The sequence below is a fragment of the Ahaetulla prasina genome, chromosome 8 (genome assembly GCF_028640845.1).
Source record: "Ahaetulla prasina isolate Xishuangbanna chromosome 8, ASM2864084v1, whole genome shotgun sequence".
In the NCBI taxonomy this organism is placed as follows: Eukaryota; Metazoa; Chordata; class Lepidosauria; order Squamata; family Colubridae; genus Ahaetulla; species Ahaetulla prasina.
In genome coordinates this window covers 24897611-24912630 of record NC_080546.1, presented here as the reverse complement: position 1 = coordinate 24912630, position 15020 = coordinate 24897611, and the positions used below count along the sequence as shown (strand labels likewise).

Below are 15020 nucleotides of genomic sequence, written 5' to 3'. Positions count from 1 at the left end.
TATAAGCACGTTTCCTGGAGAGTGAAAGATTGTCGATATACAACACTTAAAGGATTCAATTAGCTTGCATTTATGGCCATCTAGAGTTCAGGTCTGCTAATTTCATAGCATGTTCATGTAGGCCGAAATGCCTTTTTTCCCTGTTTAAATATTTATGGATACTTAATTAAAATATTTTATTTTGTATAAGTTATTAAGTGCTAAGTTACCTCAGCTTTGTGCCTAGTGCCCGAGGGAGCAAGAAAGAGAGAGGCGTGAGTAGCACAACTTTACTGGAAAACAATACAACTTGACAAACATAGCTTCAAATTAATCTGACAAATCAAGATTTTTGGGAGAGAAACAAAAAGAGACATGAATGTCCCTCTATTTTGCCAGACATCAAAAAAGAATGAATGAATGTGTATTTATTAAAACAGGAGTTGTATTTTTGCAGTTACCTTTCTGTTGAGCATTGAACTGTAGAGTTATCCCTCCTTAATTGCCTAAGGATTTGAACCTTGTTCGCTGGATGTTCATACAAATTTTGCTTTCTTTCTTTTTTCTTACAATTTTTTGCTTAAAACTCTGTGTGGTTGTTATATACTTTATGATGTAACTTTATGCTGTGACTTTAATCAACCATTCTATATTGAGAATCTTAGTTTGTCTCATATTGTCTCACATCTTCCACTTGGTTTTTTTAACAGTAACAGAGATGCTGGTCAATGTGCTGAACATTTGCTCAGATGATGAACTTGGAACAGAGGAAGATGGTTTTGATGGTAAGAAGCATTGTGTCTTGTGCCTTCGATTCAGGTGGTTTGCCTTGATTAACGTTTGTGCTTGAAAATGTTTATTAATTTTAGGGAAAGTCATAGGGTGACTTTTAGAAGAAAAAGTCTAGATTTCATTTCATCCACGCTTCCCCAAATAATGTGTTTGCTTTTATGCATGGTTTGTATAAAGAAAGAATGAACATAAAATGTTCCGTTTGCTTCTTTTCAAATCAAAATGACATTTAATACTAAAATACCTTTTCTGTGACTATGCTGTGCATTGCAAGATTTCTAAGTATAGAAGCTCATGTTGTGTAGAAATTATAAACTTAGTACAGGTATTCTGGAACATGGACAGAATGTAAGGAGAATCATTCAAGAAGTTGAGTCTGATGTTCAGAATCCTTAGGTTTTCTAGAATCTAAATGGTCAGACTAATGATGAGGGCCAGCCTTCTCTATCTTTGCTCTTTCCAGTGCTATTTGAGTATGATGATAAAATTTTCAGATCCCAGCTAATATGACTCATGTCTATGCTAACTGGGAATTTTGTGTTCCATACTAAATTTCTGCTACAATATATTGTGAATTTTGGCATTTATGCAAAATGCAACTTTTAAACTAAGGATCCCAGGGGAGAGAGTTTATTTCATGTAGATCAGAATAGCTTCATTTTTCTCAAATACTCAATATAAAATGACCATCATCTGAAAAACTTCTAAAACTCAGAGAGAAATTAAATGTAATAAAAATATATATATTTTCTAAAGATTTTATATTAGAAATACTAACTAAAGAAATAATTATATCTTGAGAATATTAGATTGGAGAAGGTTGTGCTAGAAATATAGTTCTCTTTGAACCTTTGAAATTGGAAAAGAAAATTTCATTTATGCCCTCATGGGCACAGAATAGCATCATCTACAAATACACGGTGACCTGATTCACACATTTCATTAGCTATGCCTTTTTTTTTTACCATGTTTCATTAATCTCAGTTGGGTGATTTACATAATAGATTAAATAATAAATGTGGTTCTCATCTGATATTATTTCATGTACCATACTAAGACAGAAGCAGTTTATATTTACGTAGCAGTTCTGGAATCAGAGTGTGGAAATTATTTTGGAAGTATTGAGTTAAGAATAAAAGGACAAAAAAATAAAAGATATAATATTTTGGGAGTATATTATAGATTACCCGAGTAGACAGAAAAAGCATGAGATGACTAGTCTTTCAAAAAGAGTAATGCAATACTGATAATGTGAGATTTCAAACATCCAGTTATCTTTTGAATCAAATTCTTCCAAGAGTCAGAGGGACTATAAATTCTTGTCTTCTCTTGCTGACATCAGTTGTCAGAAAGTGGAAGAACTTAATCCACTGGACTTTATCCTTGTCAATAGTGAGGGATTGGTTGAAGAACTGAATGTGACTGGTACCTCAAAGAAAAATTGTCAAGTTATTCATGAATATGTAATATCCAGAGGAGGAGAGTACGTGATAAAGTCAGACCCGCACACTGAAATTAGAATGTGATGTTTCATGAATTCAGAGGGAAAATATGTCGTATGCAGTATCTACAAATCAGCGGTGAAATGCACTTACCTTCACTACTAGTTTGGGAATGTGAGCACACAGGCCTCTTCTGCGCTTGCACAGAGCCTTCTGTGCATGCACAGAGTGTCAAAAACAGGACATAATGATGTCCTGGCGGGTGGGCAGAGCCTCCCGCTGCCAGCACTACCAGTTTGTGCGAGCCGGATAGATCCGGCCAGATTTCACCGCTGCTACAAATGCTTAACAGAAAAGCATCCAGAAAAGATGCTGAAAATGCAATGAAAACAATCTCCAGAAGAAACAAGATAAATTAAAGAGGCTAGCATGGATACATGAAGAACTCTCTAAAATGTTGAAGAGAAAAAGTGACATACAGGAAATGAAAAGATGGAACATAGAGAAGAATAGAAAATAATCTCCTGAAACGGAGTCAGAAAAGCTACAGGTCAGAATGAGCTGAAGCTTTAGCAAATCCCAAAACAACAACAACAACAAAAAGGGGTTATTTGGATATATTAGAAATAAAAAGAAAGCCAAAAGGACTGTTGATCCATAGGGAGAAGAAAGTGATGATGCCATCATGTGCAATGATGGGAAAGCTTAGTTTCTTCACTCCTATTTTCCATGTCTTCTCCAGGAAGGAAAATTAAGCCATAGATGATCATAGTTATGTAATGAGGGAAGAAGAGTTACTGCCACTTAGGTTAGCAAAGGAGATGGTAAGAGGGAATGCAGGTTATTTCAATGAATCCAAGAGTCCAAGGTTTCATAGATCTAAGAGTGCTGAAAGGACTGGCAGTGGTTTCCAGAACTGGTATTCTTTGAGAACTCCTGGAGAACTAGTGAGAACCCAGAAATGTGAAGAACAAATGTTATCCCCATGTTTAAAAGGGAAAAGGTAGATCTAAGAAACTGTAGGTCTGCAGGCTTGATGTCCATACTGGATAAAGTCTTAGACAAATTATTCAGGTCTGTACAGATAAGCTGTTAAATAGTCAGGCTAAAATTAACAGGACCCAGCATGGGAGCCAAATGAATAATGTCAGGCTAACATTGTCTCTTTCTTTGATAGGGTTACTAGATTATTAGATCAGAGTTGTGGTGTACCTGGATCTCATTAAAGATTTCAGCAGAGGATTTCATGATATTCTTTAATATGGGCTAGATAATATTGCTGTTAGATAGTTTCACAATTGGCTAAATGATTGGAGCCAAAGGGTGGTTCATGAATGACTCGACTTCAACTTGGAGATAGTATCAAATAGAGTACTGTGGAGCTCTGATTTTGGCCATATGCTTTTCAGCATTTGTTACCAATAACTTGGATGAAGGGATTAAAGGTACATTTTCAAAGTTTGTAGATCAGCCAACACTGGGAGGGTAATAAATATTTTAGAGAAGACAGATATGTCCAAAAACATAACAGCTTGATGATTGAGATGAAATGAATGGGATGGAATTTCATCTGGAAAAGATTGCCTCTGGATAAGAAAAAAATAAAACACAATCATCTAATAAGGTATACCTGATCTCACAGTAAAACATGTAAAAGAGGTCTTGGTATTCCTGCTGACTACAATTTAAATATAAGCCAGTAGCAAGATGCAGACTTCATGTCCACCACAGTTCAGAGGAAAGAGTTCAGATTGGAACAAGTTTGCAAGAGGGCTACCAATACAACAGTGACTCTGGAAACATCTGAGCACCAATTCATATATTTTTGTTTAGACCGGAGTCTCCAACCTTGGCAACTTTAAGACTTGTGGACTTCAAGTCCCAGAAGTCTTTGCTGGTTGAGGAATTCTGGGACTTTATTTATTTATTTATTTATTTATTTGATTTGATTTTTATACCGCCCTTCTCCCGAAGGACTCAGGGTGGTGTACAGGCAAGATAAAACCAGCAATACAAATATACAAGTTAAAATATCATTTAAAAAACTTATTTAAAATTAGCCTGAAATTAAATTACCATAAACTAAAAACCCCGTTTAAAAATTAATAAAATTTCCCATTAAAAATCCAATTTAGGCCAGCCCCGCGCGAATAAAGAGATGTGTCTTTAGTTCGCGACGGAATGTCCGAAGGTCAGGTATTTGACGTAGACCTGGGGGAAGCTCGTTCCAGAGTGTGGGACCCCCCACAGAGAAGCCCCTTCCCCGGGGGCCCGCCAGCCGACATTGTTTGGCGGACGGCACCCTGAGAAGTCCCTCTCTATGGGAGCGTACGGGTCGGTGGGAGGCATGTGGTAACAGCAGGCGGTCCCGTAAGTACCCAGGTCCTAAGCCATGGAGCGCTTTAAAGGTCGTAACCAACACCTTAAAGTGCACTCGAAGGCCACAGGCAGCCAGTGCAGTCTGCGCAGGAGCGGTGTTACATGGGAGCTACGGTAGCTCCTCTATCACCAGCGCAGCTGCATCCTGGACTAACTGGAGCCTCCGAGTGCACTTCAAGGGGAGCCCCATGTAGAGAGCATTACAGTAATCCAAGCGAGAGGTAGCAGGCGCATGAGTGACTGTGCATAAGGCATCTCGATCAAGGAAGGCGCAACTGCCGAACCAGGCGAACCTGGTGGAAGGCCCTCCTGGAGACGGCCGTCAGATGATCTTCAAGCGACAGCCGATCATCCAGGAGGACACCTAAGTTGCGCACCCTATCCTTTGGGGCCAATAATTCGCCTCCAACAGCCAGCTGCGGCTGCAGCTGACTGAATCGGGATGCCGGCATCCACAGCCACTCCGTCTTGGAGGATTAAGCTTGAGCCTGTTTCTCCCCATCCAGACCCGTCGGCTTCCAAACACCGGGACAGCACTTCAACAACTTCATTGGGGTGGCCGGGGTGGAAAAGTACAGCTGGGTATCATCAGCGTACTGCTGGTATCTCACCCGAAACCACTGATGATCTCACCCAGCGGCTTCATGTAGATGTTGAACAGCAGGGCGAGAGAATCGACCCTGAGGGACCCCACAAGTGAGGCCCCTCGCGGTCGACCTCTGCCCCCTGTCAACACCGTCTGCGACCGGTCGGAGAGATAGGAGGAGAACCACCGATATACGGTGCCTCCCACTCCCAATCCCCCCAACCGGTGCAGCAGGATACCATGGTCGATGGTATCGAACGCCGCTGAGAGGTCTAATAGGACCAGGGCAGAGGAATAACCCCTGTCCCTAGCCCTCCAGAGATCATCTACCAATGCGACCAAAGCTGTCTCCGTGCTGTATCCGGGTCGGAAGCCGGACTGGAACGGGTCTAGATAGACGTCTTCATCCAGGTATTGGGGTAGCTGTCGCGCCACGGCACTCTCTACAACCTTCGCAACAAAGCGAAGGTTGGAGACTGGACGATAATTACCTAAAATAGCTGGGTCCACAAGTCTTAAAGTTGCCAAGGTTGGAAACCCTGGTTTAGACTATAGAAAGTCTAGCTGAGGGTAGATCCTAGCCTTCAGTTATCTGGCCATTGTAACACAAAGGGGAAGTAGAGTTAGTTAGAGTTAGGGCAGGACCAGAACCAATGGGTTAAAGTTGCAACCTCACTAAACAAACTCAGTATCAGAGATTTTCTTATGGGTCTGAACAGATGGTTACATTAGATATCCTCTAGGGCAGAGGTCTCCAACCTTGGAACTTTAAGCCTGGAAGACTTCAACTCCCTGCTCTATGGTACTTTAAGTCTCCATGATTCTATAAAACAAACCACAATATGGCTGGACATATTCTGTGAATCAGGTCAGCATAATTTTTTTATATACTACGTGGTTAGTCCAACGAATCTCAATACATGAAGAAGAAAATATATGGCACAGACTGCATAGATGATTTATTTAGCTTAATTTAGAAGACAAGTTTCTTCCTAGACCTATATAGCAGTATTATCATATATGAGATTCAGGTTAATTCATGAATGTGGCCACCATGTGAATATTAAACTGTTATACAGTGTTTGTATGTAATTATAATATCTTGACCACAGTACCATAATATGTTTATTCCAAGGGGAGAAAATGTCAAACAATTTCAAGAGACTACATCATCCAAAACAGCAAATCAGTTTTGTAATGTGTCTGGTTCTAATACAGTCAGTTTTTTTCATATTTAAAACTTATTGCTACAATAAAATATTCTTTAAAGTTAAAGGGGCAAAAGAACACAGGGCTGTGTATATCTATTTAGAATTTGAGACATTTTGTGCTCAGCTTCACTTCCAATTGCTTTTCTTTCAGTGCTGTCCATTGACTGATAATAGAATGGACATATAAATTAATACTTTACATGGGAAACCCTGTGTTAAGGCCACAAGTACAGTTACAATATTCCTGCTTTGAAGTAAATGTAATATTGAAGCCTTAATGAACATAGAATTACAGAGTTTAGGCACTATTCAACCATTTCTTCTTCCTAGGAATGTACATATATTCACAAAGAGAAATCCTCCAAGTTTGGTTTGGTTTGCCTTACTTCAGGTGTGAGTAATAGCTTTCTGTTGGGTGGTGGATTTCTAACTTAACCAACACAGTTTTCCTACTCTATAATATAAGTGGCATGAACAGTAGGTAGCTCAAGGGATGGAGCAAATTGAAATAAGCAACATATCAGAGGCAAGAGTGGGAATTGTGTTTCTTTTAATGAAAAAAAATAAACCTGTTAGACTTTGCAATGAATAAATATACCAACTTTAAACCTTTTCCCCATGCAAAAAATCATGTCATCAGATTCCAATATGGACAATTTGGATTGTCTAGAGATTGCAAAAATAGACCTGGGGAGACCTTACTTTGACAGCCATCTGTGATTGCCACCAACTCATGTTGATATATTTAGATACTGTTATGAAATTAAGCTTCTTTCTTTTTTCCTTGGGCCCTCTTGAGAAAAAATATATAGTTTTCTGCTATTTGTAAAAAACCAAAAAAGGGTAAGAAAGAGTTGCAGGGTCTTGGGCTTTTTTTTTTTTAATACTAGTTTGCTCTGGATGTTGTTGGGTGACATGCTCCTGAAGCCTGTCTGAAAAGCCGTTCCTATTGCTTCTGGTTAATGGCTAAAACAATCTACATTGTTCTGCTCCCATTAAATTGTTCCAGTCGATTATTCAACTCTTAATTCTTCAAAGGGAAAATTACAGCAAGCCAAGTACTGTATTTATTTGTATTCATATATTTGTAGTTATATACCACCCTGTTTTGAAAGATAAGAGTATGATTGCAGGAAAAACTAAATAGCACATTGATACCAAAACGGTTATAGTGACAGGCAAGACCCACCATGTGCACTATGGAACAAATGGAATAAAATGGTTTTAATTACCATATGAAAGATAAGTAAAATGAGAGTTCCCTATTTCATGGACTATAATATAATATAATGATCTATAATATAGTGCTGCTCCTGAGAAGGCATGCTTCCAATGCCTCACTTACTTCATTTCACAAGGGATGGAGAATTTGGAAAAAGTAGTCCCATTAGTATATTGGTGTTGGGCCATTTAGGTCTTCAAAATCAACACTTGGATCTACAAACCTATCAGTAGGCTAGTACAACAGTTGGTAAGATGCGATCAAACCAATTCCTCTCTAGTAGTAGCCAAGTCACTTACAGTTTACACCACACATGTTCAAGGAAAATCACATATATAGTACATTGCCGTAGTCTAAATTCTAGTGGTTTATATCATGAGAAACTTTTGGTCCATATATAGTAAATCAGCCAGAGCAGGAGCTACTTACTATCTATGGATCAGAGACTGCTCATATAGGAGCCAAATTCTCCATAGTTGCAATTGGTTCTTAAGAGAGGAATTAGATCAAGCCATATCAGTTCCCTATGTATGACAGTTTCATCTTTGAGAGATTTATCCACTCAGGCACTGGATCAGGACTACCACGCCTTTTTCAGTTTTACCTGGGATGGTGATATAAGCTGGGTATCATCAGCATGGTGATGCTGATGCTACCAGTGACACCCTACTTGGTGTCACATTGGTAACACCCCACTCGGAATTATTGAATATCCTCCGCTAATAGTTTCACGTAGATGTTGAATAGCAATGTGTAATTCCCACATGGGAATAACAAGGTTTCAAATATTACATGTGGGAGTATCATAAAATATAAAATAAATCTCCATGACATGACAATCACAGCTATGTTTCCTTTCTGCTTAATACTCATGGTCCCTCATACTATCCTAAAAAAGCTTTTCGATGTTTCCACTGCTTGATAGGTCTTCTAAAATGATTCAGTTGTTATTGAATATTGTACTTTCCTAATGAAAAATGGCTGATATTATTTTTCTGCCTCTCATTTTCAGAGAGAGTAGTCAGCAATTTGAGTTAATTATTATTCCTCTAATATTCAAGAAACCAATTTTAGATTGCTTTCTTGATTTAAAGTGTATTGCTTGAGGTTTTCTAAATTAAACATTCCAAAGTAATAAATAACATTTTTGAAAGGATGGCTATTTATTCAAATCGCAAGAATAATTAGTAAACATATACACAGCAGAAGAAATTGCAAAAACAGATTTCTATAAAATGGTAGATGATAGATTAAATTACAGATTATTTTCATGATTAGCAGCCTATTCTTTGATATACTTCCCAATGTGTACAGAAAGCAAAATCTTTATTGTCCAGTGTAATCAGATTTTTTGCTCCAATTCTATAGTTGGGGGTTGCTATATTGGATAGTCTTTATTTATTTATTTTTATTTTATTTTTTTATTTATCATATTTGTATACCGCCCTATCTCCCTAGGGACTCAGGGCGGTTCACAGGTGAATAAAAAAGGTACATATAAATACAGAATAAAATAGCAGTTAAAAAGCTTATTCTACATGGCCCAATTTTTTAAAAAAACAATATAAATAATAAAACCCATTAAAACCAATATAAAATTTAAAATCTAATCCAGTCCTGCGCAGATGAATAGATGTGTTTTAAGCTCGCGACGGAAGGTTCGGAGGTCCGGAAGTTGACGAAGTCCTGGGGGGAGTTCGTTCCAGAGGGTGGGAGCCCCCACAGAGATGAGACTCTGATGAGACTGTATTTGTACTGACTTTTTTGTATAGTTTATATGGCAAATTCTGTATTTCCTATGAAATACAGAAAAGCAAAATAAGATGCAGTATAGGTGACCCATGTTTAAACTACGACAATTGGGACTGACAACTTGATAGCTAAGTGACATAGTTGCTACATGGAAAATCATGTGACTATGACTGTTCGTTAATTTTATTTTCAGCTGTCCTTTTTTCTCACTTCCCTACCTTTTGAAATGCTTACACTGATGCTGGATTAATTAACAGGAAGGAAATTAAAGTTTGGATTTACATTCATTGGAAAGGAAGAATTACAAAGATATAAAGGATTACATGAGAGTAAGAAGGTACACAGCAGAAATATACATCAAAAGGAATGCGCTGGCACTGGCTGTTTGCGTAGCATGCTTGAGGTTGCAGGCCACAAACACACCAGGCAAACAGCCAATATATATATTCCTCATTGGGTACCTGCTTACTCTCTCATAATCCCTTCTTCTCCAAACTCTCAGCAGGCAGAAGATAGGGAAAAAATGGGTTAGGCATAGGAGAGATTGCTTTAAAAAGTGATCTCTTTAGACAATCTGTCCTGTGCCTCGCCCATTTTTCCTCCCCCTTATCCTCCCTGCAGACTGAGAGACTGGAGAGGAAGAAAATACAAGAGAGCAAGCAGCACACAATGGGGAATACACATTGAAAGGAATGTGCTACTGTCAACTGTTTGGCTAACACACTCACAGCAGTCCTGAGTGCAAAAGATCTTTTAAAACTGATATGTTGTTCAAAATAAATTAAACTAAATTCCAAGGTGTAGTCTTGTTTTACTTTGGTAAATTATATTTCAATTACATCTTAAAAAATAAAAAATGCTGAGAATTGCTTTTTTAACCAGTCTAGTTAGATAATGTTGATTATCCTGTTTCTGAACCAAATCTGTAATAAAAAGTTTAATTCCCTGAATACTAAACTTTCTTTATCCTCATTTTTTGGGGGTCATCCCACTACAAAGGAAGGCAAATGTCTCAATTTAAGTAGCCATTTATAGTCAAAAAAAATGTTTTTCTCCTAATTCTGCTTTGTGATAAAAGAATTGGCCTTGTAAGTACAAATAGTTGCAACAGTTTGTTTAGTGATCAAAGTTACAGCAGTACTGAAAAACATGACTTATGATCATTTTCCTCCACTTATGACTGTTGCAATATCCCTGTGGTCACATGATCAAATGCTTAGCAACTGACTCATATTTAAGACAGTTGCAGTGCCCCAGGGTCATGTGATCCCCTTTTCCAACCTTCTGACAATCAAACTCAATGGGGAAAGTGATATTCACTTAACAACTGTGTTACTAACTTAACAACTGCAGTGGTTGACTTAATAATAATGGCAAGAAAGGTCCTAAAATAATGCAAAATTCACTTACCAACTGTTTCACTTAGCAAAAGAAATGTTCGGATCAATTGTGGTTGTAAGTCAAGAACTACCTGTATTAAGATTTGCCAAATATGTTTTTGACGAAACCAGGCCAAAGAAGAACTTGTGTTTTTCATCTTGTTGCTTTTCTAAGAGTTTTTGTTCTTATTATTATTTTATCTAATTGACCTTGGACACCCACATTATTGGATGTATAGATACTTGTGATGTCATCACACTGGAGGTCACAATGTTATGAGCAAAATCATACAGTTTAGCTATCTGGTCAGATAAACAGACAAGTAGACAAAGCATGAAAATAAAGAAGAGATAAAACTTGCAGCTCTGATTGAAAGAATTTCACAAACTGTTAAATGGCATGAGAAGAAAATAGCTTTTGACTTAGCCCTAAGAATAGTTAATGTCAAAGCATTATAAACAACATTGTAGCTGAATGGTGGAATAATATTATTCCACACATGCAATAAGAGCCATATATTTGAAAAAATCTCTTATTTGATTTAGATGTTAATAATTAAACCCTGGGGACTAGAAGTAAATACTGTAGATATTATTAAATGCAAGCATTTATTTTAGAATTTTCATTTACGTGTGTGTATGCGCACACGAACATAAATACATACACACAATGACTCTAATTGCATTTAATTTATTCTTCAGCATATAACATTTATGAATTAATACAGAGCACACTTATTTCCCGAGGTATCCAAAACTAGCCTATACAGTGTTTTCACAGTTTGACTTGCTTTTCAAATTAATAGGGATATTGACTTGGTGGAAATGAATGAAATAATTAAGTTCTAATTAAAATTACCCACTTACATGATAGACAGCTTGATAGAAAAGAACTTGATTTGTTCTCTGCGCTCTCGGCAACGCTGAAGCACATTTTGCTAATTACCTGGCCTAATTTTTTGTTCCTTAGATTAATTTCATTGAAATATAACTGTAACACTTTTAATTGTGACAGATATTCACTAGATGACATTGCTAGAAATGTAGTTCTTTTGCCGTCATAATAGCAAGGAAAGTGAGATATTATTCCTGTTGGAGGGTTTTGATACCTTGAGTGTTAAAAATACCACTTCGCTATTTTTCATTGATACTGATACAATAAATAAAAGTAGAACGTTACTTTGGGCTATGTATGAGGTTATGAAGAAACATTGCAGGGTGAAAGTCAAAAAATGAGAGCTTCAGCCCTTTAACAGATACATGCAATATCATACCATTTGTTATGGTACATAATGTAGCTTTCATCAACTGATGCCTCTGAACGTCTACCATTACTTTCAGGAAAGGAGAAAACTGCATTTGAGAAAAATAGTTGAATAAATTACTAACTTGACATGTTTATTAATATTTAAAGAAAATTACCACAAGATTGTGTAACAAAATAAGTGATGGCACTATATAATAAAATGGTGTCATTAGTCATTGAGTATGTAGTCAAGAGAAGTTAAATCGGGAAGAAATGTAAATTGGAAAGTGTAAATTGAAAGTTGCAAACAAATGTTCTTATTGTAGAAGGAACAGAGAAAAGGGGCTATGGACAATGATCTATTATATATAGAACACATAAATAGTGTTTTATAAGTTACAGCATTAATAAACAGAAGCCAAAGCTAGATCCTGAATTGGATCTCAAAATGCCATAGCCTGCAATTTTTAATGTTCATTTGATCTTTAGTGGCTTTTTTATTCAAATACATCAACTGAAGTAGAAAAGAATGAAACATAGATATGAGATTGCACTCTAAAGTATAAATTCAGAGTTGAATATACCAAATGCTATTGTTAGAGCCTAACTAGGTTAGGTGTAGGACAATGGTGAAGAAGAGTTATATTTCAAAGCTACTGTCATAACGATGCTGTATATTTATCTTGCCTTTTCTCCAGGGATTTTAAGGAGGCTTACATGGTATTCATCTCTACTATTTTATCCTCATAACAACCCTGAGAGTTAATTACTGATTGAAGAGATTCAAGGAGTTTTTTTGACTGAGTAAAAATACTTGAACTAAATCTCCTTCCTGCTACCTTGAGACTTTACCCAGTATCCAGGAATGGTTATCAAAGAGTTTAGATTTATTCTCTTAGGTCATTGAGCCTAATTATAGAGAAAAGCCATGACCTGAAATGTCTGGCCAGATTTGCATGCATATGAGTTATGGTTGTTTAGATGGTAATGAATTACTTGCTCAGGATTCTACATGTTGCAGCTCATTTTCAGAATCTTGCTGAATATGCAGATGTCAGAAAGTGTTGATGGCCACTTTATTCAGTAACCAAAGAGTCACTGTCCTTCAGCACAAAAATGCAAATCATTATGGGTATAACAGCTGAATTGGTCTTCTGGAAAAAGTATTATAAAGTCCATTATTAAAAAAAAAACTTTACTTCAATAATTAATCAAATGGGTTGAAGGAATACACAAAGAGGTCTCTAAAATTTATTTATTTTATTTATTAATGCTGTGGCATTTTTAAATTTGTTTTTAGACTCTGATCTTCAAACATATTTATCTGAGAGTAGTTGCCTTGAAGTTGGTTTGCTTAATTCCAAATGAATAAATTTTGATTTAAATCTTATTATTATGTTTATTTCCTGTCTTTAATTTAAGGGGCATTAGACAGGTTCATGTTTCTGTTTCGATGCCTCTTTCTGCTGTTTCTTCCCCTTCAGCTATCATGTTATAAGAAAGATCAGGGATTGGTGTTAAGCCATGGCTTGATGCAGATGTGAATGAATGAATCTACGCTCTCCGCTCCTGGCCCAGCATTATATAATAAATTACTCTGGGAGATATACATGGCAAAAAAACTCTTGAGAAACATATTTCTCAATATCTATGAACTCCTGTGGTTAACATGTCATACTTGATCTCCTAAATGAATCATTGCATGACCAAGCAGCATGGCCAGTAGTGGACCAGCCTTATGGTTATCTTCCTGCATTTTAATTTATTGCAAAGTTTACTAACAAAGCTGTGCTGAAGTGTGTTTTTTCTTCTCATAATTCTTTTTTCTATTCCTTTTCAATGTTCCCTGTCTAATTTGTTTCTTTTCTATTTTTCAGAATTACTTAAGTATTACTTTCCCATTGATGTTGTCTTGTATTACACTCTTCTTCGTTCTCCCTTCTTTTTAAAAAAAATCTCTTATCTTCACTGATCTGTTTTCTTTTACCCCCCCCACTCTGGAATTTCATAAGAAGATCCTATTTATGCACAGAAGAAAGGTATTATTAAACAGTCAAGAAAGGCTTAAATTTAATTTGTTGTTGTATAACTTTTCCTAGTGCTAACTCTCAAAAACTTTCATTTTCATATCTTCCTGCCAAATTCTCAAAATTGTATTCTATATTATATGTACTTTTCTAAATTCATAATAATCAAATGACTATTTAGAATAGATATGGGGATCCAGTAGCCCTCCAGACATTGTAAAACAATAACAAAACAGCATCCCTATTGTTCATAATTGATGGGAAATTTTTGTTACACATCAAGTAGACAAGAATAGATTGCTCAATTCTTTAGTAGGCCAGCGTAGATCACTATTGACTAATTCTATAAAGTTCAAGTTGATTGTGCATCCTTAAAACAGATTTACCTTATTCAAATTAAAAATGGGGTGTGTGTGTGTGTGTGTGAAAATGCACTTCAAAGAAAAAACGCCGAATGGGGGCTGCTGAATCTTTACCATCTACAGCTTTGATGCAAATAATCCCCCACATAGTACTTTTTTCTAACCAGTTGGATGTTAGAGCAAGATTCACCTTCCTTGATTAAGTGGTCTTCCACTATCCACTCAGTGCATGATTCGCTCAAAATTACAATTACTGACTGCAGCTTATCATAGTAACTTATGTCATTAGGAAATGAAAATGTCTTTACATCTGCCATGATATTATCAAGCTTTACCATGAATGGTATGGAAACTTGGTTAAGGTTATGAAAAATTAAAGAGATCTAAAAGTTGGTTGCACCTGGATATTTCAAATTAGTTTCCAAGGAAACTGCTACTTGAATAAATGTGTTTAACTACACGGCATTTTTCTGAATTTTTTGAATAATTGAAGAAGAACTTTTAGCCTAAAAACTTTACAATTGCTATGATGTTAATAAGCTCTTGTTTAATAGCAATTAACACATTGACAAACCAGCTCAGTATATATCATTTAGTGTTAAATTTTAGTGCGCACATAAATTTGCCAATTGCTTTAACAAGC

General features: G+C 36.5%; 1 protein-coding gene across 7 annotated transcripts in view; it reads left to right on the top strand.

The window, feature by feature from the left end:
- PPP3CA (protein phosphatase 3 catalytic subunit alpha) overlaps positions 1-15020 on the top strand; it is a 226447-nt gene that overhangs the window by 190155 nt on the left and 21272 nt on the right. For 4 of the 7 annotated variants that reach the window (XM_058192880.1, XM_058192881.1, XM_058192887.1 and 1 more), the window contains 2 exons: positions 690-764; positions 14001-14027. In XM_058192880.1, coding sequence (XP_058048863.1) covers positions 690-764; positions 14001-14027 — 102 coding nt within the window. The remainder of the gene's footprint in view (positions 1-689; positions 765-14000; positions 14028-15020) is intronic. The other 3 variants (XM_058192884.1, XM_058192886.1, XM_058192883.1) reach the window with 2 other exon arrangements.